Here is a 24,439-nt window from a genome sequence, read left to right as displayed (position 1 = left end):
AAAACATTAACAATTTTTAAGTATCTGAAGTGAAAATTGGCCACTTTGATCAAGTCACCGATTTGAATGAAACTACTCTGTTATTTATTAATTAAAAGGCATAGAATAAGAAAATCTAGGTCATTGTAGTCTTACTGGAACCGTAATGGATGTAGGGAAAGTTTTAACCATCATGAAAAATAGCTCGAAAACAAGGGTTCAAAAAATTAATTTTCTCACAAAACCAAGATGTCTAAGCTTTATAAAGGCGTATATATTCTGAATCTACATAAAATTTCCTACAAATGCTGAAGTTTTCATAATTTTATGGCTATGATTACTATTTTTCTAAAGCCTTTGAAAATGTGTAAAAAATAGCCAAAAATGACGCATGAAAATTGACGATTCTGGTCAAGTCACCGATTTTGGTAAAACTGCCGTTATTTATTACTCAAAAGGAACAGAATACGAAAATATAGGCCATTGTGGGCTTAGTACAGTAATAGAGGCATCATAAAGGATGCCTAATAAAAAATGGCTTAAAAACAAGGGTTGAAAAAATCGACTTAGTAAAACCAAACCATTTAAGACATTGAAGGCTTATACTTCCTAAAAGTGCATTAAATTTCCTACAAATCCCAAAATTTTTATAATTTTATCTCAATGATTACTATATCTCTGAGCGCCTTAAAAATGAGTAAAAAATGAGCAATTTTTCGCCCTTTTCGACTCATGAAAATTGGCGATTTTGGTCAAGTCACCGATTTTGGTAAAACTGCTGTTATTTACTAATTAAAAGGCACAGATTACGAAAATATAGGCGATTATAAGCTGACGAATACAGTATTAGACGTAGGGGAAATTTTAAGCATCAAAAAAATAGCTTAAAAACAACGGTTGAAAAAATAGACTTCCTATTAAAACCAGAGCCTTTAAGACATTGGAAGCTTATATTTTCAAAAACTTCATTAAATTATCTACAAATCCTGAAATTTTCATAATTTTATCTCTATAATTACTATCTTTCTGGGCGCCTTGAAAGTGACTAAAAATGAGCACAAAATAAAAATTGGCGCTCTTGGTCAAGTTGCTGATTTTGATAAATCTACTGTTATTAACGTTATTAACATTACTTGAAAGGTGTAAAATAGGAGAATATAGTCTCTCTAGTCAATTTAAGGTAATTTGCCGAGTCAAACCTATTCCACCGTTTTTTTCGACCCTATCAGAGTTTAAAATCATCCCCTTTTCCCGATTCCATTCATAATTAATTCTTGTTTGACGTATATGTATTACTGGTTTAATTGTGCTTCTTTGTACGAATAAACTATCGAATTTGAAGTGATACGGTCCTGCACGACCGGTGTGTACAGCCGCGCATCCAAACAGCGGACTCAAACTATTCGACCAGTGCCCTCTTTGGGTTTCTGGGGGCTGAATGCCTCTATTAAAGTGAAACCATGCCCGAAGAGTGTTTTTGCGACATATCGATGGCCAAAAAAGATGACACCTAATGTCCGTGCTGGTATGCTGGTGAAGCTATGGCCGAATCAAGCCTGGAGACGCAGATCGATTGCTTTTTGGAGCAATTCAAACGCAGCGCCTCCAAAGCCATGGAGGACCGAGTCAGCTTGGAGAGATCCAGGAGCTCCTACTTAGAAACAGATTCTCCAGGTAGGAGCCACAAACAACATTGTTTCATTCATTCAAATCAACAATCAGCGGTGGTGGTTGAATAAATAAAAATGTTCAGTCTAATGCTAAATAAATTCAGTTAAAAGTCCTAAAATTTAACTAGAATAAATGCAAATAATTGGTTCAATTATTATGCACCCCTTTTTGGTGAATGACATTCGCCTTAATTTGCAATGCTTCAGTTATTTTAGACAGTATTGTCAAGAAAAACATTCAGATATAACTAAAAGTCCTAAAAATCAAACGAATACACGTAGCAAATGCTTCAATACAAATAAATACGATTTAATATGCACCCTTATATATATTATAGCGTGTGAATTATAGGGACGACACAAGTTATTTGAAGTTATAATCAATATTTTAATTACTAAAAACATAGAACTTTTAAGAGCTTTCTTAAAAAAAGTCAGTAGGTAGGTTAGTTATAGCCAACTTTCCACCGACATAAAAATTCATTTTGTGTACAAACATACTTTGAGTGAATAGCAAAGAACCTTTTCACTTAGAAGCATTAATAATGTATATAGGCTTGTCATTTGTCACCGGTATGCATATGTCGTCCAAGTTCATTACACCAAAATGCATATTTATTTAGATAAAAGGGTTTTCAGTTCTGAGAAGTAACTATAGCAATTTAAGCTGTTAACCAGTATTGACAGGGGCTTAAAACACACACACGAAATCAGAATTACTTCAGATTTTTGAAATTACGTCAGAGGTTTTTTCAGACATTTTTGCAAATCTAAATATTTTTCTTCAGATCATAACACGCGAAGTTTATGTTTAATGCATAAATTTAGCGCTTTTGCACCGTTGAGCGTACCATGTTTCAATGTTTCATTAAAACACTCATGAAATGTTAACAACCTCCAGCGTTTATAATATTTATCAAATACTAAATAAACCAACGGTAATTGAAGAGAATTTCATATCATAAATCAATAAATGTTAAGAAGTAAAATAAATATCATGAAAGAAACGAAAATGAATTTAATTAAAAATCAATTAGATATTGAAACTAATCACAGATAAGTACTGATAAACCTGGAAAAATAAAAATCAAAACTTTCCAGCCCAAAAAAAAAGGTGATGTTTTTTTCAAATATTTGAGGCTATCCAAAAGAATTTTTTTTCTTCTTCCACAATTTATAGATGTTTTCGTACATAAATTTAATCCTAGATTATCACTTGGAGGATCCAAATGATGACAGCGCAACTCGTTCAATCCAGATTAATTTTGAACTTCCTCTCTGGAACGGTTAAAATGTTTGGACATCCAGTTTAACGACTTTTAAAAGGAGACTCAGGATTTTTTATCTACAGGGTGAGTCTTAAATAAGTGCAAACATATTTTAACAGTAACACGATAATGGCGTTTTTTTCGCAAATTTTTTTTGTTTTTTTTTAATTTTTGGTTAGCAAACATAATATCTTCATAATATGGTAACACAGATAATAGATTAAATTTACAGGAAAGAAATTCCAGAAAAAAATCCAGTGCTTCTCAAAATTTAAGCGATTTTTTTTTAATTTTCAAAGTAAGATAAAGAGAAAATAAGCTTCTTTTGTCGAGGTCTACCAGCCCTGAAAATATTTGCACTTATTTAAGACTCACCCTGTATATACAATAAAGAAATTTGGATACTAAGAAATCTTAATAATTCAAAATAGATTATTCAAGAATCAAAAACAAATTAAATCATAAAAATTAACTATTCCCATGAAACTTTAAATCATTTTGAATGGCATCTAGCTAATCGCTCTGCCATACCTATATCTACTTTACAAATAGAAACTCTGATAAAAGTTTAGATAAGGCTTTTTGCATAATGTCAGTAAAAGATAACCTGGCAATGAAACAGCTTTCTGGGCTTTGCAACTCAATACTTCTCTGTTATTGTATCATATTAAATGAAGATTTCTCATTCATACAGGATGATACTTTTCATAGATAGTAGTAAATTGTTTCCTTTATAAAAAAAAGTGGTAAAATAATTGACGAGTTCTACAAGAAACAATAGAGATAGATTTCTCATAAGTTGACCTGGAACCTTATGTAAGTATTTCATGTAATTTCCATTTTTTTCTCATGCCACATATTATGATTAGGATTTCATTATGCCTTATGGACTTTCTCTCAACTACCTTGTTATTAACGTGCAATTTGCTGATATTGTTTTATTTTGCAAGTATATCTCAGAAAATAACTCTTTAGTAGATAGGTTATCGAAAAATCAATATATTTTGCTACAACTGTGTTTAGGTAGAAAGAAAAATACTTAATTCTGTGTAATAATGCTGCCATTAAAAGTTAACATTAAAAATTCCAAAATACTGCTCTAGTAATTGCGAATTAATATCTTCAACAGAGCTGATCTAATTTTGTAGCCAGTCTATATAAAAATAACAGATTAATGATGTAGTTAGTTTAAATTAATTATTTTTACGTCGAATTTTTAACCTACACGATATAATAATGGCTTTAGGATTATATTCTTTATAAATTTAAATAAAAATTATGAAATGATGCTGCTGATTATAAGAGATGAATTAAGTAATATGAGTGCTACTTACTATTCAGTATTACTAGAGAACTTTCCCAATACTTGATTTTTTTTTATATAAATTTTTTAACTCGATAATATATTACAATCTGCGAGAGAAAATTAGTTGTTTGTAGTAGGATCGGTTAATAAAATCATTAGGAACATAAACAAATAATTCGGCCGAAAATTTACAAAATAATTAATTTAGTTTTGCGGTTAATGATTAAACAGATAAAATTAAATTATACGTAATAGAGGCACGCTATTATTTGTTGTAAAAATTTCTACCTTTAGTTCCTATTCCAGCCTAACACAAGGTTGTTTTCACATAACAAAACATTGTAGGTTATTTGTCGTACAAAACTATTTATCAATACACTTAAAAAAATATAAGAAAAGTTCAAACTAATGTCTCTAATGAAGATCCGAATTAAAATTAGTAAGTAGCATTTTTATATGATTTTATTTTTCTAGGTATTAAATTTAAAAAATGCCCATTATAATGCAAAACTTAACCTGAAATACTCACATATTCAATTTCAAAAATAATTACTTTAGTAATTCATAGATGAAAATAATGTTTTAACACTGTCAGTGAAATAAGACATACAGCTAATTTTTATAATAAATAAAATTCTTACTTAATTGTGCTACACAAAAAAAATACAATTAATTTGAATACAGAAACTAAAATTGATTTAATCTTATATGACGTATGTTTAATAATTAGTAGTTTTTTTAGTGTGATGATGGGCATAAAATTAACTGTTACATAGAACTAACTCAAGGTTATCAAGTTTGGCATTAAATTTTAAATTCAAAATGTTTAGTAAAATTTTCAAAAAATATTTATTTTCAACTGAAAACAGTATTTGACGCCTGTGATCCAAAAAATTGTTTTATTATGGTTAGCACCCTATTTGTGGCCCATACAAATTAATGAATTAAAATTCAGTGTAGGCTTTTAGTAAATACTGGCATTGCCCCCCTCGGAATATCAATGAGGTTTAAAAATAAATAAGCGGGTACCTTGAGACGAACCCGTGTGATGGTTCCTTTTGACCTGGCCACAATAATCAATTTAAGGTTCTTGAACCATCTTTTACCGTAATACTAAAGGGACATTTTCAAAGAAAAAAATCATACCTAAACCTTTGCTCATTTGTATACCTACCTACCATCCTATTTTCTATTAAAAATGTAAAAACGAATCATATTTAATTATTATTTTCATTGAAGTGCATGCTTTTTCAAAATTTTAACGGATATATAGCACTCAAATGCGTGTCTTTGACAAGCCGCCGTTTGGAAGGCGCAGGCGCGAACTGCTTGAAGCTCCGTGCAACTGAAACCACCAAATCGACGAAACCAATATGGCGTACTTGCAAGCCAAACTCGTCAATAATTTACTGGAGTTTTTCGTGAAAAATTGACATAAATAAGTGTACAAACTGAGAGTTTCCAATGAAAAACTGTGTAAAAGTGCGGTGTCTACGATTTCCGATGTGATTTGAAGGCCCATGTCCATTTAAAACAGCAAAAAAGGTAAGATATTTATGTTTGTAATCGATATCAATACGGCTGAAATTTGTCTGTCTACACGCGATTCTCGGCTCTTCGGAAATACAATAAAGACGGTTTTCGCGTAAAACTGGGCTTCCTTTTATCGTGGCTAAGTTGCGGTCTTAGCCAGAATTCGAAATAGTTTGTTTATAAACAAAATTTACCGCTATTATTGTCTCGATTAAAAATATACACTTATTTAGAACCATCTTTTAAAAAATCATGAAAAATATAACTATTATATTTTTTCTATTATTTTATTATAATAAAATAACAGATAATAATAATTAATTTTATTAAATAATAATTTTCTAAGATACCTAATTTCAAAAAAAAATAATCTAAATGACTCCATTTTAATTTTTTTTCTTATATTTAAATTATAGGAGATAATAAGTTGTGATATGGCAGAAGATGCAGCTGAAAAGGAAGCTAGCGAAGTTCTCCATAGCTTATTATCAGTGGAAAGGGTGGAGAAACAAGAAATTATCGTAGATGGTAACGATAATCATTCAACTCATACCTTCCAAACAAATGGTTCTGCTGATATAACCAATGGAGAAGCAACTATTCAGTACACTCCTGTATCTATATCACATTCCTTATTCTCTGCTATCGATGGTTCAGCTCATTTTGCAAATACCATAGATGACCAACAAGTGGTGAGGAAACTACATTATTTTTGAACCCCAATTTCTTTTACAAAAAAAATTATTTCAGGTTATTTGGGAAGGGCACGCCATAGTGGACCCTATAGAGAACAGTATTAATGCCATTTATAATGGTCATCCAATGCAAGACGACGAACCTGACGAAATTGAACCCGAACCACCCAAATCTCTTCCGGAACCCAAACCAAAATCTTCAGGAAAGTCTAAACAAGCTCCCGCTTCGAATAGTACCACGAAGAAAAAAGCTCCACCAAAGAAAAAGAAGAAAACTGTAGGCGTAGCACTAAGTGAACCCACAAAACTTGAAGAAAGCCCTTTGCAAGTCAAAGAAATATTTAAACGCGGATGCGAGTGTCAGGATGAGAGCTGCTTCAGAGGGTTGAACCCAGAGACTGTATTCAAACACCGTCACAACATTGCTGAACTGACCAAGGGGGAACACGACATGTATCTTATGGGGGTGACTATGGCATGTTTGGCCAACCCTGATACGACAGTGCGCCATAGAGAAAGGCGTAGGCTCAGGGCTCAGTACGTTTACCAGGGTAGGAGGGTCTGTTTGGATGCTTTCCTGTATTTAGAAAACTGCACGCATTATCAGTTGAAGAGGATTAGAAAACATGTAATGACACACGGTGTAACGCCGAGAATTCACGGTAACTATGGCAAGAAACCGCATAATACTTTCTCGCTGGATATTTACTGTCACGCCAGGGAATTTTTGAAACAATATCTCGAACAACATACAGGCGAAAGAGATATTTTAAACACCAAACAGCCCATACAGCTTCGATGGGATGTAACAAGGAAAAATTTACATGACGCTTACAAAGAATATGGTCAAATCTTGGAGCCAGGTATCAAGCTAATGGGCTACTCAACTTTCCGGCATTTTATGAGGGAACAGTTCCCTCACGTGAAATTCTCAAAGAACGAATCGAAAAACACCGGTCAGCATCACAACCAAACCCAGCATGTCCAGCAACCGGTCCAAATTCAGCCTCAAATACAGCCAGCTCCCCCACAAATACAAACTATAGAGAGGCCAAGGGAACAGGCTGTCCAGCAAGTTCAAAAATGCGTGATTAACAACGAAGTCCAGCAAGTTATACCTCTGGTGGTCGCTCCTACTGACAGTACCAATCAGCACCATCAGCAGACATTTTTAGTTACTCCAGTACCTCAGCTTATATCAAATACAAATTTGGTAACTTCTCAAAATACAACTAACCACAATACGGGCAATACTTTCTCGTATCAGCTCACAAATGCGGGCTATGTGATTAATGATCAAAATAATATAGTGACGACTATGGCAAATGGGCAGCACACGCCATATTTTGGCAGGTTACAGTGAAGTACAAAGTTTGTTTCTTAGTTTTAAGTTATTTTTTATTGTGATGTTAGTAGTTTTAGAAAAAAAAGTTCTGTTCTGACGATATACTCTTTTCGTTTATAAATTAGAAAAATCCAAATATTAGACTGAAAAAAAAAGACACATAGTCCTTCCATATTCGTGTTTTTTATTTATATAAAACTAGATTTAACAAAAATTTCAGGACAAAATTTCGGTACTTAAAAATATTAATACATGTTGATCAGTATTACTTTGTAAGTTTTCGAGACTTATTTTTTATCAATCTAAAATTGAAATTAAAATAACCCTTGCCATAAAGTTACTTAATGATAATAATGATAGATATACAAAATCCAGATGACTATAGAAAAAATAAATAAATTTGTTGCATCTATCTAGTTTGTAGTAACGAAAAACTTAAATGTGATATGTTTCTCTACATAAGATAATCTAAGGCCTGTACATAGAGTAGCACACAGTCTAAGTAAATAATTTATTTTTTATCTTTAATATGTAGTTTTAGGGTTTTTTAAGATTTTCCTTATTGTTGCTCATTTTTCAGATATTTTGATAAATAATAATAATTCCACTTGTTTTAAAATAAAAAATGTAAAGTTTTTCTGTGTTTAATAAAAAAGTCTAAAAATACTAGTTGTGTAATTTCATTTATACAGTTATTAAGTGTGCATTTTTTATGGTTACACTCCTATGAGTCTAGCAGATGCACATTTATGTTGATGTGTTGCACATGGTTGAATTTAATTTAGCGTGAACTGAGATTTGGGTTAGTATCTTAATAATCAATATCGTTTCAACCCATTGCTAGTGAAAGTTAACGAAATATTATCTGAATTATGTAACCTTTTCTCCTGTTAACAGCCTTAAAATTCTTTTAATCCAAAAAATGTCGATAAATCTACCACCTGCATAGGGGTCAGCAATTTTTTGCAGATCGCTTAAATTAATTTTACAGTAAGTCATGGCTGGAATAAATCAAAATTTATAGTGCCTCACAGCAATAGACATGATTTATGTATGAAAATAAACAAGTTATGTGACTTAAAATGGTGAAAGCCTAGTATTACTAAAAAACGCACGTCCTATAATCCCATAGAGATTGGTGTGAACGGTGACAACTTTTGTAATCGATATTTCAATATATTTAGCACAAAACAGATGCTAATAATTATAAATATTCTTGAAATGGCCCATTCCACGAATGTGTGAATCCTGAAAATAAATGTTTAACGGTCAGCAGAGCTGCAACCGCACAGAAAACTTAAGTCTTTTTTTATTTAAATAATTTTAATAACTTAAGCCATTTTATTTTCTTATCTTTCTTTCATTCTTTCTTTATCTTAAGTCATTTTCAAAATAATTTGTGATTTAAGTAATTATCCTGAATTTTAAAAAGACTTAAGTCATTTTAGAAAAGATTTAAGTCTTTTTAGAAATAATTTAAGTCAGAATTTTCATATACTATTATGATAAATCTTTAACCGCGGCATTTTTTTATATTTTATTGTTTGTAGTTATTTTGAAAATAAATCGTTTTATTTTATGTGGTTTTATTCTTATATGTACGTATAACAAATTAATAATATAATTGAGGGCAATTATATTGATTTCAGTCATTTTACTGACTTAACTTGCAGATAATCATGATTTAATTAAGTCAAAAATATAGACTTAAGACATAAAAACGACTCAAATAACGTTAAATTGCAAAAATGACTTGAAATAAAATTATTTAAGTCAAAGAGATAAGACGAAAGAGATAAGAAATGACTTAAGATTTAAGTATTTTTAAAACTGACTTGTTGCAGCTCTTGATGTCGTGATTCATGATAACCCTCTTTTCTTAAATATTTTTTTTTTATTTTAAAGAACTTTCATGTTTGAAAAATATTTAATAAATTTGCTGGTTTATTTTAACATTCTATAAAAACTTAAAAAATAGACCAAAAATTAACTACACTATCAGTAGTAATTCTCCATGGTTACTTTCATTTAAAAAAAGACCAAGACCGTAAACCTACGAGACCTGTGCTGTTTAAGAGTGTTGTGTTTACGGCAAATATGTTTTCGATAGTTTCCATTGAAAATTCGCAGTTGTAAGCAAGCTGAGCCGCACAGAAACCGGCATAACATATAATTTGTTTTTATTATCATTTCAGAAGAACCTCTGCCAACCTGCGAAGAAATAGAAATGCAAAATACAGTTAGTTTGGAACCGTTAGGAGTAAATGATGTGGTTGATATATTAAAGCACCATTACGCTATTATCTCAGGTGGTAAATCGAAAGACGGCAGTCCAATCATTACTTTTCCCGATAATAACAATTTCCACATGATCACCGATGCTCAGTATCAACGGCTTATGCTGTACTTAACGTCTGTACCTACGTAAGTACATTTTATATTTTAAGATATTGTAAGTTATATTTAAAAAAAAACGAATAAAAAAATGTTTTGATGTCGAATATTTGAATAATATTATTTATACAAAAAATGTCGAACGATGTCAGTTCAAGTTTAGGTCAAAATTAATAAACTAGAATTACCGTTATTACAAGAATCGGATTTTTAGAGAAAAAATTCGAATAAAACTATTAATATTCATTAAATATTTTACCCAGATCAAATTAAAATATTTCCAGTTCTTTATAATTTGTTTATCAATAATTGTTAAGTATATTTTTCATATCACTAACAATAGTTTTATGTAAAATTTGGTGTATAAAGTTTTTTTAAAAAATTACTATGCAACATAAATTTATAGTTACACATATTGGAAGATGACATTGATTTTCCAGGCTTCAAGAAGCGGATATGGGCTTCCACTTAATCATAGACAGGCGTAAAGACCGCTGGAACTCCGTTAAAGCAGTTTTACTCAAGATTTCCGTGTTTTTTCCTGGCCTTATCCACGTGGTGTACGTCCTTCGACCCACCAGCTTCCTTCAGAAAGCCCTTTCCGAAGTCAGCAATAAACTATTCAAGGACGAGTTCAAATTCCGAATGGTCGTACTCAGCACTGCCGAAGAACTCCACGAATACGTCAGTCCTAACCAACTTACTGCCGATTTAAAAGGCAGCCTCTCTTACAACCACGAAGAATGGATTTTTCAACGAATTGAATTAGAAAATTTTTCAAACGTCACTCAACAAGTATCGAACGCTCTTGACGAATTCACCAAACAAGTTGACGAAACTGAACTTCCCAATAACGTGGATTCCACTCAGGAGCTCTTAATAAAACAGAACGAATCTTACTCTGATCTAAAAAAAGAAATATTGTCTGCAGCTAAGAAAGGAGAGGATCTTCTGCGCTGCATTAAATCAAAGAATTCTTCCGATAGTGACAACACTGCCTCGGACATGACAGGAAACGTATTCGCAGTTGAAAGATTGCTGGTTCAGTTAGAAGAGACCGAAAAAACTTTCGATGAGTTCTGGCAACATCACTCGGCGAAATTGCGACATTGTTTAGAACTTCGTCGATTCGAGCAAGACTTCAAGGAATTACAAGTTAACTTCGATTCAGCTTTAAAAACTGTCTCGGATATGACTGAAATAGGCGAAACAGTTTCCAGAGTTGATACATTAATAAAAGAGACCAATTCTTTTGAGAAGATTTGTTTAAACGATATTCAGAGAGCTGAAGAGGCAGTTTCTTCGGGCCATTTACTAATGAGAATTAAAAATTCTTGTCCGATAGACTGTGTAGAACCCAAGTGCAACGAGCTTCTTAGAATGAAAGATATGCTCTTAACAAGATTGTCGAAGAGGAAGGACATGTTGGTAAAAAATCGAGAACTTATGGAAGGAATTGAAAAGGTAAGAAGGGAAAATTAGTTAAATATTTTGGTCTTGATATACAAATTTTTATTATATAGGCAAACAAGTGGTGTGCTATAGGCAGAGATCTTTTGGCATCGCAAAAAATCGAGCAGTGTTCGAACTCTCCTGACTTGGCCGAAAAATACGTATGTGAAATACGCGATTTCCTCAATACTGCTAAAGACTTTTCATCCAACGGTCAAAAAGACTTCAAAGAACTCTTCCAAGAAAGTATAACCCCGGAAACTAAGGCACTGGTATCACAGGTAAGTTTTCAATAATATTTTATTAATTTTGTGATACTGATATGATACGCTGGTTACTTCATGAACAGGTGCTTCAGAGGATAGAAGATGTGGCCCTTATGTGTGACAAAAGATTAAACAGCTTGAGCAAATTGGCGGTAAGGACTAAGAGACCTGTCCAAACAGTGATGCCTGAACCGGCAGTTCCTAGGCAACCCCTTGTAGGAGCCCCGCATCCTAAAAACTTTTCATTTTTGAGAAAGGCATACACCATTCCTAAGGTGAGTTCTTTATTTTATATATTTTTTATTGAATGTAACATATTACTCCTACTATAAAAGTCTAGGAAGCAGTGCTTATTTTTCTAGTCAACTAACAGCCATAGAATTATTCGATAAATTGGATAAAAATTATTAAAACCATTGACCTTATTTTCGCAGTTCTAAAAATTTGTCAAATGATGGTTAATATTATAATTACATCTGAAAATATAGTCTGGCTAATGTGGAACATCTGGAAAGCCTTGCCAGACTCGTCCAACGCTCGTCAGGCGCGCTAAATTCGGTATGTTCAAATATACAATGTCGCTTACTCTCCTCATTTAAACTACCTGACTTGTGAGTCTGGGGGGAGGCTTTCGTGATTGTGAATGACAACCAGACGTGTATTTTCTATGAAATTACAGTATTATTTATCATGTGACAAATTCTCAAATCGGAGAAAATTTTGTAATTTTTGCAATTTTCAAAAATGCCTCCAGACTCACTTGCCAATTTCTAGCCAAACTAGCTTATGATTATTTATTATTATTTATTAGTTTATGATATTATCAAATGATACGTTAAGTTTTAAGCATGGGAAAATAAGGGTTCCGGATTTCAAAAATCTGTAAAATTTTAAAATCCGCAATTTTTCACCCAGGCTGAGTTTCCTCTGCATGGGATGTGCCAGACATTTATTTCCATTAATAAAATGATTGAATTTAATAAATGTCAAATACATATTTATGGGTGGGAAAATAAGTGAACTTTTTTTTAATTTTTATCTAGGGACTTCTAATATTCACCCACTAGGAGACAAACAAAAACTATTCATTGCCTACTGGACTATAAGGAAAAATAAGACAAATTGTAGGAATTTGGAGAAAGCAGAAATTTTGTATGTTGTTATGTAAACAAAAAACGACACATTACTTAATCAAACAAATCTATCCTAAATCCGCAAATAACATTATATTGCTTTAAATCCATATTTTCTTATCAAAACATAATATGATTATAAAAATAGGTTGGTGTTAAACAGATGCATTTTTTCGATAATATTTCTAAAGGAATCCGTACAAACAAATACCTCCTGTTTATGCCAAAGAAAAAAATCGGAAAAATTTAAATAATGTGATATTTATGATAAATTATGGAAATTACGAACCACCGAAGTAATGTGTATGGCCCACTGACTGACCAAATTAAAATTGGGAACAGATCAGATGATTTGAGAAAAACATATTTTAAAAATTAATATGAGCTAGTCGTACTGGAATTCTTCTACACGCATATTAAATAAAATAATACATTCCAACTCAATTTTTTATCGAATTATAGATATTTATAAAATTATAAAATAAAATACCCTTTATTAGCAACCTGAATAGGTATATTGTAATTTTGGTTCGCTCTATACAGGGTGGGTCTTAAATAAGCTTTCATATTTTCAAGGCCGTATTTTCTCTTTACCGTTTTTCAAATATGTCCAAAATAAAGTTTTTTTACTTTGAAAATATTATATTTTATACCTAAATGTATATAGTATTTATTACCTAATTTTTTTGCCTAAATTTTCAGAATCACTGGAGTTTTTTTTAACCTCTAATAATATGTGCGCTTATTTAAGTCTCACTCTGTTATATACAGGGTGTCCCAGGCTAAGCCTGCATTACTAGTTTCCAGAGAACTACAATATCTAGATCGGAGATTTTTTGCACATCATTGTTTCACAACGAGATCTATCGATTAAAAATATTTTCACTGGGGGGGGTTCATTTAAATGGGCACCCCCCAATTTTTATTACATACTTAAATTTTCTGTAAAATATTTTGAATTTTGATATTAAACACTCTATACCTAAAATTAACCGTTTTTTGAAAAAAAAATATTTAAAATTTTTGGACGAAAAAAACTGAATGTAAAATTTAAACGTCAAATTTAGCGATTACCACAGACACTGTGACATAAAGAGAAAATATGTGGCTATTTATTTCAAAAATTAAATTGTTCCAGTGTCATATACAGGGTGAGTTTCCTACGATGTTCTCTATGGGCATCTCGGAAACTACTGGAGATAGAGAGTCGATTAAATGGGGAAAGAATTGCAGTTTTGTGGAGTCATAAATATGCGCCTTTCAGATTTTTGAAAAAGTTCATGGCTTACTAGATATTTCGAAAAAAACAAATTTTGGCTATTTTAAAAATTGTCTCTAATTCCATTACAATCTATTTTAGACAAAAAGTGTTCAGATAAAAGTTGTAGATAATCATATTCCTAATGAGTTTGTGTTCTCCGATTTTTTATAAAACCTGTCATTTTTGACATATGACACAAACATATGTTTTTTTAAATAGAAACCATAGTTGGCTATGACTTCATAAAAAGCGCCATATTTTAAGCTTTTCAGCAATATAAGCTATAATATGTTTCTTTCACAAAATTACTGAGTTATAGCCAATTCTTATCTTTCTTGACTAATTTCACTTAGTTAGCCATGGAAACAAGTTCAATCGTCGTTGCTCTCAGAAATGTGAAATTGTGTCACATCCAGTCTTTGTAAATTAAAATAAACAAAAATTGTAAATAAAAATTTTTCAAATGAAGAAAAGCGTGTAGGAGTATTGGTTCAACTTTTCTTGGCCATACAGGATACGTTGACCGGTGAAAATTACTTACGTTTTTTAGAGAACGGTTTTCAATGGTTTTCAAATTTTGTTGTGATTTATAACTTATAAAAAGACAAAATATGTTATTAAACGGCTCTTTACAATTTAGCTTACACAAACTAAAACTCAAAAAAATAATATCACTACGTACACTTTAAGTTATTTTAGAAAATGTTCAAAAAATCCGCAATTATTTTAAGTACATAAATGCATCTTTTTAAAACTGAATTTCTAGCTATTGTCACAGAACGACCGGTCGCCTTAATTAAACTTCTCCTGTTCCGCCTCTTCGAGTGCCTCTCTTAATTCATAAGTTTTTTTGTAAACCTTGTTGTTAACCATACCGCATAAAAAATCTAAAATGGATAGGTCAGGTGACCGAGGAGACCCATGCAATTGGTCCACCTCCCTGAGTCTACATAATTAGGATATAAATAATTTTTTAAATAACATTTCTTTCATTGTAGGGGAGGGGGGTTGGTACGTCATAATGAAAGACATGTTGAAACCACTGTATTAATGCGCGAGCATCTAAATTAAACTTTTCTAACATGTCTTGAAAACCGTTTTCTAAAAAACGTAACGTTCACCGGTCAACATATCCTCGAAACTGTATGGCCAAGAAAAGTTGAACCAATAATTCTACACGCTGTTCTTCATTTAAAAAACTCTTATTTACAATTTTTGTTTATGTTAATTTACAAAGATTGGATGTGACAATTTCACATTTCTGAGAGCAACGACGATTGAACTTGTTTCCATGGCTAACCAAGTGAAATTAGTCAAGAAAGATAAGAATTGGTTATAACTCAGTAATTTTGCGAAAGAAACATGTTATAGCTTATATCGTTGGAAAGCTTAAAAACGGCGCTTTTTTATGAAGTCATGGCCAACTATGGTTTCCATTTAAAAAAACATATGTTTGTGTCATATGTCAAAAATGACAGGCTTTAGAAAAAAAATCGGAGAACACAATCTCATTAGGGATGTGATTATCTACAACTTTTATCTGAAAACTTTTTGTCTAAAATAGATTATAATGGAATTAGGGACAATTTTTAAAATAGCCAAAATTTGTTTTTTTCGAAATATCTAGTAAGCCATGAACTTTTTCGAAAATCTGAAAAGCGCATATTTATGACACAAAACTGCAATTCTTTCCCCATTTAATTGACTCTCTATCTCCAGTAGTTTCCGAGATACCCATAGAGAACATCGTAGGAAACTCACCCTGTATGTAATATTGGCTGTAGCTAAAATATTTTTTTCTCAAAAACGATTAATTTTAGGGTATTTAATATCAAAATCCAGAAAAATTTCACAGAGAATTGAAGTGTGTAATAAAAAATGGGGGTACCCATTTAAAATAAGAAAGTTGCTGTCAATTTTCGGTATTTCCGAAAGTGCCGCCATATTGAAAATATTTTTAATCGATAGATCTCGTTTTGAAACTAGATTTTGATCTAGATATTGTAGTTCTCTCGAAACTTCTAATGCACACTCAGCCTGGGACACCCTGTATACATATGTACGTGTTGCGGGTGTTTGTATAATTTTTATCAATAATAACAGTAAATTACCATAATTTTAAGTTTTTTAAGTACGTAGAGTAAACATTTGATGGATAAACAGTACAGTGCTGTGAAAACATGGAAATGAAAGAATGTATATTTTTCCAGATCAAACAGCATGCGTCGCCTTCTACAACAAACATTTAGTGCGCTATTACGTAGATTATTATGGCACGGATTGTTTGTAAAACCGGTAGATCATTAAAAAATAAGTGGAATAGCTTCCTGGGTCCATTTCGACACAGTCGATTGTAATAATGAATAATTTAACGTAAACGGTGGTTTTTGATCAATTTTTTGGCCGGTCAAGATACGGTCCGATTACAGATTTGTTCTCAATCGGGAACCAGTTTTTGAAGAAATTTCGGACGACACAGAGGTTCTTCTTCAGTCGGTTCTTCTCCGGTAGTTCTTCGAAACGGTTTCAAAAAATGAGCAAGTGTCGCTGGGAAAACGAAAAGTTTATTTTTTCGAAAATTTTCATTGCCGAACACCAATACGGATTTTGTGATGGATTTTTCTATTCGCTCGTGCCTGTATGTATTTTGTTCATTTATTATTATTTTCTCAATTTTAATTGATATCACAAAAAAAAAATATTTCCTCTATGAATTACGTCAGTCACGACAAAATATTCGCAGCTGAACAATAATGAATTTTCTATTGAAAAAACAACTTGAGTTTACAACACAAAAATGTTATCATCTTTTTTTAAACTGATAAATCTGAATTTTACATTTTTCTATGTAATTTTCCTTGTGTAACATACATTGTTATTTGTTAGTTTCTCTACAACAGTGTTTATAAATGCAGTTAAGTTTACAGGTATTTCCAAAAAAATTTAAATCATTTAAAAAGTTTTTTATTTTTTTTTATTTGATTTTCATTACATTTTAGAATTGTCTTGAAACACTTCTTATATTTCCTTCTTATTTAATATAATTTATAGATTTTTTCAGACAGGTTAACTTGTATTCATTGTGAAAAAATATCAAGTTTAGCATGGTTTGTTAATTTTTTTTTGGTACATTAATGGTTTTAAAAACTGTAAAATAATATCATGGAACAGTTTTAGATATAAGAACTATTATAAGAATTAAATTTAAAAAATCTACTTTGCAACATCAGCTCGTGATTTTTTTGCCACTTTTATTTCCACCCTGTATATTACCGTTTGTGATATTTAATTTTAATTCGTTAAGAAATGAACCCGTCACAAAGGTATAGTATATTATTTGATGCCAAAAATGTTTTTAATTTTTCTTTTATTTAAATTTATACTCGATGCTCTATAAACATTTGATGAAATCTATCCTCTCGCATACCTAAAGTGAACTTTATAATACAGACAATGGTTGAAACTGAGACAATAGAAAAGCCTTTAGTTTTGTACCGAAACACAGAGCCTTATCTTTTGTCAGAATAAACAATATAGACATACGCGAAAGCAGTCGGCATCTATATAGAATACGAATTTAAATACAGCGCAAATAATATACCTTGAGACTTACAATACCCTAAGCAAAACCTTACCCTGTTGCTTACTAGCAGTCGTGCAAACTGTATCGAACCTATTTTAATAAATAAAGTGACTGCACCGGTAAGAGCATTATTATTTAGAGTATCATTTAATATTTTATATAACAATTGAAGTTGAATCATCAGAAATAGTATCAAAATGATTGTTTCTATTACAAAATACTGCATTCAATAATTCTTTCAATTTTTTTTAACACTTCGAACAATGTCAGTGTTAAGCAAGATTTTATTCAACTCACTGATAAAAGTGTCTCTATCGCCTAAACAGAAGGTCGCATATATTTATTTATATGCTTATCAAAAAAGAATATTCGTCCCGAACAGACCAGACTAGTTAATTATAAACTGAAATGAATAATGCTCATGGAATTGTTGCAGATGGATTCCACTCTGGATCACGAACCAGACATAGTCCGTGAAGAACCACACATTTCTCCAGAACATGACGAGGTACATAGGATTAAAACCGGACATGTGTTAAGTGAGCTGGTTGAAACAGAAAGGGTGTATGTCACCGAGCTTCTGTCTATTATTAAGGTAAGATAATGTTGATATGAAGTTTCAGATTTTTATGATTTTTATTTTAATCACTGAAAATCCTGAAAGTGTTTTACAATAAAAATGTTTAATCTAATCTCCATTAATATTTACCTGCTTATGATTATGATTCACAATTTCTATATAATTATATATTCTATATAATCTATATAATTTATTTATAAATAAAATTATTTTTTCGAATTTTCGAAAAAACGGAAAGAAGTAGAAAAAAAAGTTCAAATAAATTGTAGAGCGTCCAATTTGACATAAAAATTGTCTAATTTTTTTTGCTCAAATCAAAATTAACCGAGATAAGGTGGCTAGAAGCTAGGGGACAGCTTTTATAGAAACATTTTTCTCAAAGTCCTAACCGTTTCTCTGAAATTTGAAAAAAAAAACACTTTATTTATATTTTTCACACCGTCTCGGGGTGAGTTTAAAAAAAATCTTAATTGAAATTAGAATTTTCCAAACAAATTGAATAAAAATGTTAAATATATGAATTTTTCAACTTATATTTTGTTTAAATTTCTACTATCATCCCCTAGCTTCTAGCCCCCTATCTCGGTTAATTTTGATCTGAGCAAAAAAAAGGTTGACGCTCAGGGGCGCATATACGGGAGGGGTAATGGGGGTAATTACCCCTCCCAGAAAGAAATTAATTAATAAGATAAAATTTGGTATAAAATAAAATTGTTACAAAACAGTTAATAATACAAATTAAAACAGAATATCCAAACCAATCTAAGTCGATTTTTTTCCACAGTTACAATACCTAGCAAAAATTTAATTCAAATTTAGTACTTTTTTGAATATTCACACTACCCCTCCCAGACTCAATCTCTAGATGCGCCACTGTTCAACAGTTCTTTCCATAAAATCAATAAAATGAAAAATATACGAAATAATATACATGTACTGATTTCTTTCGAAAATCGACATCTATGAAACTATGATTCCTTCCCCGACACGAACGGTACATTGTGGGACAGGAAATTGTAAAGAGAAACAAGCCCTATAACATAGGATACAACATTTTAATGAACAGTGCTTTCCATAGAATCAATAAAATGAAAAATATACGAAATAATATACATGTACTGATTTCTTTCGAAAATCGACAACTGTGAAACTATGATCCCTTCCCGAACACAAACGATACATTGTGAAACAGAAAATTGTAGGGAGAAACAAGCCCTATAACATAGAATACAACATTTTAATGAACAGTTCTTTCCATAAAATCAATAAAATGAAAAATATACGAAATAATATACATGTACTGATTTCTTTCGAAAATCGACAACTGTGAAACTATGATCCCTTCCCGAACACAAATGATACATTGTGAAACAGGAAATTGTAGAGAGAAACAAGCCCTATAACATAGGATACAACATTTTAATGAACAGTGCTTTCCATAAAATCAATGAAATGAAAAATATACGAAATAATATACATGTACTGATTTCTTTCGAAAATAGACAACTATGAAACTATGATCCCTTCCCCGACACAAACGGTACATTGTGAAACAGGAAATTGTAGAGAGAAACAAGCCCTATAACATAGAATACAACATTTTAATGAACAGTGCTTTCCATAAAATCAATAAAATGAAAAATATACGAAATAATATAGATGTACTGATTTCTTTCGAAAATCGACAACTATGAAACTATGAACCCTAAGAAAAAAGAAATTAATTAATAAGATAAAATTTGGTATAAAATAAAATTGTTACAAAAAAGTTAATAATAAAAACAGAATATCCAAACCAATCCAAGTAGATTTTTTTCCACAGTTACAATACCTTCCAGCAAAAATTTAATTCAAATTTAGTACTTTTTAAAATTCACACTACCCCCCCCCCAAGACTCAATCTCTAGATGCGCCACTGTTGACGCTCCAGAAATTATTTGAACTTTTTTTTCTAGTTCTTACCGTTTCTCCAAAATTTCGAAAATTATATATATTTATTTCATCTCTTCTCGGGGGTGAATTTTAAAAAATCTTTCACATTTCGTTTTTAGATCTGTCAAAGTAATTTATATCGCAAAATTCAAGTTTTTACCAAAAATTCATATTTAAAGGCCTATATTTTCTTGGACTAAAATACTCTAATAAATATATAAACTCTAAAAACATCAATATTATATGACATTTCTTTAAATATTTATTACAGGGTTACAAGGAAGAAGCCCAACTTGAAGAGCATCAACATTTGCTTCCTTCAAACGCCAATGAGAAGTTTGATGTGATTTTTGGAAACTTAGATGACATTTACCACTTCCACTCTGAGTATTTTCTCAGAGACTTGGAGAATTGCATCTCTTCAACAGACCTAGTTGCATTGTGTTTTGTTCAAAAGGTGTGTAAGCCTACGTTATTTAATGATACAATATATTTTATATATTAAGTACTTTTTTGAACAGAGGGAGAAATTCCTTAAGCTGTATAGCTTCTACTGTCAAAATATATCGAAATCTGAACAACTCAGAGAATGTTCCAACGAGCTCAATCCTTTCTTCATCGCCTGCCAGAAAAAGCTTGGCCACAAACTACCTCTAGCTGCGTACCTTCTCAAACCAGTCCAACGCATAACCAAGTACCAGTTGCTCTTAAAAGACCTCCTCAGGTACTCCGACGAAAGCAAGTACTGCAGAGAACTGCAACAAGCCCTCGAGTGCATGTTGGTAGTACTGAAATGCGTCAACGACTCCATGCACCAAATATCAATCACGGGCTTCCCAGAAGATCTCTCCCAACAAGGGGAACTCCTACTTCAAGGCTCTTTTTCTGTTTGGGTAGAAAACAAAAAAGATATAAGATTGAGACTGAAACCTTTAAGAAGACATTTATTCCTCTATCAAAAAGCTCTCTTATTCTGCAAACCTGTGTCCAAAGCTGAGAGGAACAAGGCGACTTACGAATTTAAAAAGTGCTTGAAAATGTCAAAAGTCGGTTTGACAGAAAGCGTAAAAGGTGATGCCAGGAGATTTGAAGTTTGGTTGGAGGGAAGGCAAGAAGTTCATATTATCCAGGCAGCGAATTTGGAGCAGAAGCATGCTTGGGTAAACGAAATTAAGAAAGTATTGTTCAATCAACTGGAAGAAATAAAAGGAGAAAAAATTAAACAGTATGCCGCTCTTACTCACAGGTAAATTATTACTTATAAAGAAAATTATGATGTTTATATATTTTTGAAGACCTTTAAGACAGACCACGTCATGGGAAACTCAGAAACATGGTTCGATGGCAGGGGCAGTTGAAGGACACCAAAGGGCCATGAGTTGCGACGTTGAAACAGCAAACCACACAGACGAGAGTGTTGAATGTTTGGAGGGTGGTAACTGGTCATCTGACTGTAGTAACAGCGACGACGATGACCACACACCTACTTCGGTAAGACCCAAATCATTCGCTGCTTTTTATTTTTGTATAAACTTGACTTGGTGATGTGTATATATTATTTCTCATTGCTTTAAGGAAGGTATAATATCGTTGACTCATACTGGTTTAGATTTTAGAACCTATTTGAATTCTGTCTTACATTAATGCTTTTTATTTGACATTGTGTTAGTTTATTATGCATTTTTTACAGTGGTATGGGGTGAAGGGTTCAAGCACAGTCGTGGATCGCGTGGTGGCCTATTTCATAGGCAGTAGTGTTAACACTACCACCACCTTTTATGTTAAGCATTACTAGCCTGCCGTTCTTTATTTAGTTCTAGTAAGTTAAGTGTGTATTTTATTTTAAGTAAATGGCTTTCCTAACTACCTTTTCTAAACTTTGTTATAACATTCAGTGGCGATCCGCATTTTTGTGCCGTTGGGGACACAAAAATATTTTGTTATATTTTTTTCCCTAAAACAATTCAAAAGAAATATATTAATTGGTGGAGATTTATTTCTAGCTATCCGCCACTAAGAATACACAATTATTTATATTAATAACCAAAGAATTTACATTTTTAACATATTTACAGATTTTTCTTACAATTAATATTTGATTAAAAAAATACTTTTTAATTTTTTCACTTATTCTCTACTCTGTAATTTCTTACATCACACTTAGATTCTGCTTTGATAATAACTCTATTGCTTTTAACGCTTTTTTATAATGCTCATATTTCATTACTGATGAGAAAATGTATTTGACAACTCCAAAGAATTCTACAATCTTTTTCACATTTTTTTTTTGGTTCAAAAAATAATGGAAGGTGTCAAATACGTAATACATCATTTTCTTTTCTTATCATAATATCATTAGCATTGACTAAATCATCTCTTGATGTTTCTTGTCTTGATGATGTTTAATATACCTGGACACAAGCACTATTTTCAACATAATCTTACACGCAATATGTATTAATTTCTTAGTTACATACTTGAATTTTATCACAGATGAAGATGAACTCTCATCTGCTATTTGTCTGTGATTTCCAGCTGTTATAAAAGATTAATATAGCAATTTAGAGAATAGTGATTTAAGTTTAAAAAAATTGTAATGATTTTAGAGAGGAAGATTCATAGCTTTGGCTGACTACTGTGCAATAGGCATCAGCGAAGTCAATATGAGAGAAGGGGATATAGTTGAATTACTAAAAAAGGGATGTGCTGGCTGGTGGTTTGTTAAAGTTATTGGTAAGTAAATGCCAGAAAAAAAAACGTCTGAAATTCTAAAGTTACCTGTATATTTCAGGAAGTTCTGTGGAAGGTTGGGCTCCAGCCTCGTATTTGGAGTGTCTGAGCAGAAAATCGTTTCGAGGCAGCAGTAGAAGCCAGGATAGGTTAAATGACCATTAGTGATCAGTCAATTTAAAAGACTTTGTTTCTGTACATAATTCGAGATATTGTTTTAACGTTTTATTTGTAAATTATTTATTTATTTATTCATAGGTTGCGCTTGCGTAGTATTATGTATGTAAAACGATAAAAGTGATGATGTTTCGAGCATAGATTTTCCTATTTATTCTGGTTGAGAACTCACACCACTTACTTCATTTTAACAAACAACATAAAACATATCTATTCGAGTAACAAGATGATTTGTTGACCAAAGTTATATTAAGTATACTATAAGTAGACCTGTTTTCGTTTTTTTATTGTAAATATAAATGTTAAAACTAAGTTGGAATTACCTAATTGTTTAAATGCTTTTAAATTTCAACGCTAAAAAATTATATACTATGTATTTAATAGGAATTGGATCTACAATCTTTAAAAACAAAAATATCGTGCCTTTTTAACAGCCAAATTCAATGAAACATTATTTTTTTTATCTTAATCTTTATTTAACTTGAGACTTCTTGTACTATGTTTTTTTCCTAAATATACCATTGACAATATAAAAATTACACCATGCCATACTTAACGTTAATGAATATTTAAGATTATCGAACATTCTAAATATAAAAATTCCCGATAGAAAATAGATTACAGCGTTGATTCAGGCCCTGTAGTTTTTAGGTGATATTACTGTTATTCATATTTAAATAATCAATGAAATACCGCGCTGTAAAATTTACCAAGTCAATAAACAGGTAAAATATTGCAGTATTACATAAAAAATAATGTGCTGGACACACCTGGTGTACATGTCAATTTTTGTAAACCTGTGCTAAACGCAAAATGAATGTGCTCAATGTAAAAAAAAATACATTAATCAACGATTGAAATATTGTATTGGCTCATTAAGTGGCACAGTAGCGATGTAAAAATGCAATGTAAAAAAGGGTATTGCAAATATATTTATTATTACATACATCGGTCCTTTATTTCACCTACTTTTGTAAAAATAAAAAAAGAATGACGTTAGAAGGGGAAAATTGAAAAACTAATAATATAGTAAACATAAAAATAATTATAAGAGTTATTTTTCAAAATGTTAATTAAAAAAAATGATTTGCCAAAAATAATTAACAAACTGATTATGAAATAAATATGTTTATGC

At 31.4% G+C, this 24,439-nt stretch overlaps 2 protein-coding genes and 1 long non-coding RNA gene across 7 annotated transcripts in view; 2 read left to right on the top strand and 1 right to left on the bottom strand.

Annotated features, from left to right (window-relative positions):
* LOC115876883 overlaps positions 1-24,439 on the bottom strand; it is a 152,815-nt gene that overhangs the window by 70,241 nt on the left and 58,135 nt on the right. Inside the window, exon 1 of one of the 2 annotated variants that reach the window (XR_004049216.1) lies at positions 4,252-4,432. The exons of the other annotated variant lie outside the window; for it this stretch is intronic. This is a non-coding gene — a long non-coding RNA (uncharacterized LOC115876883). Of the gene's footprint in view, positions 1-4,251; positions 4,433-24,439 lie in introns of those variants that run through there. 2 annotated transcript variants of the gene reach the window in all.
* LOC115876876 (guanine nucleotide exchange factor DBS-like) lies at positions 1,379-24,250 on the top strand. 4 transcript variants are annotated; one of them, XM_030892894.1, is made up of 11 exons: positions 1,379-1,653; positions 9,992-10,220; positions 10,631-11,654; positions 11,714-11,923; positions 11,992-12,183; positions 18,322-18,480; positions 20,669-20,854; positions 20,919-21,643; positions 21,693-21,888; positions 22,088-22,216; positions 23,004-23,131. In XM_030892894.1, the coding sequence occupies exons 1-10, from the start codon at positions 1,521-1,523 to the stop codon at positions 22,190-22,192; spliced, it is 3,159 nt and encodes a 1,052-aa protein (XP_030748754.1). In that variant the 5' UTR covers positions 1,379-1,520; the 3' UTR covers positions 22,193-22,216; positions 23,004-23,131. The 4 variants fall into 4 exon arrangements, with proteins under 4 accessions (XP_030748754.1, XP_030748752.1, XP_030748755.1 ...); XM_030892892.1 differs by lacking the exon at positions 22,088-22,216 and adding an exon at positions 23,189-24,250 and having other exon boundaries at positions 1,380-1,653; positions 23,004-23,130; XM_030892895.1 differs by lacking the exons at positions 1,379-1,653; positions 22,088-22,216 and adding exons at positions 3,531-3,733; positions 23,189-24,250 and having other exon boundaries at positions 23,004-23,130.
* On the top strand, positions 5,505-8,466 carry LOC115876879. The gene is made up of 3 exons (XM_030892898.1): positions 5,505-5,768; positions 6,173-6,448; positions 6,507-8,466. The coding sequence occupies exons 2-3, from the start codon at positions 6,191-6,193 to the stop codon at positions 7,812-7,814; spliced, it is 1,566 nt and encodes a 521-aa protein (XP_030748758.1). The 5' UTR covers positions 5,505-5,768; positions 6,173-6,190; the 3' UTR covers positions 7,815-8,466.

This window comes from Sitophilus oryzae, unplaced genomic scaffold, assembly GCF_002938485.1.
Source record: "Sitophilus oryzae breed Bouriz unplaced genomic scaffold, Soryzae_2.0 scaffold_1440_pilon_pilon, whole genome shotgun sequence".
Lineage (NCBI taxonomy): Eukaryota > Metazoa > Arthropoda > Insecta > Coleoptera > Curculionidae > Sitophilus > Sitophilus oryzae.
The sequence above is the reverse complement of the archived record's forward strand: the minus strand, read 5'-3'. Positions and strand labels throughout refer to the sequence as shown.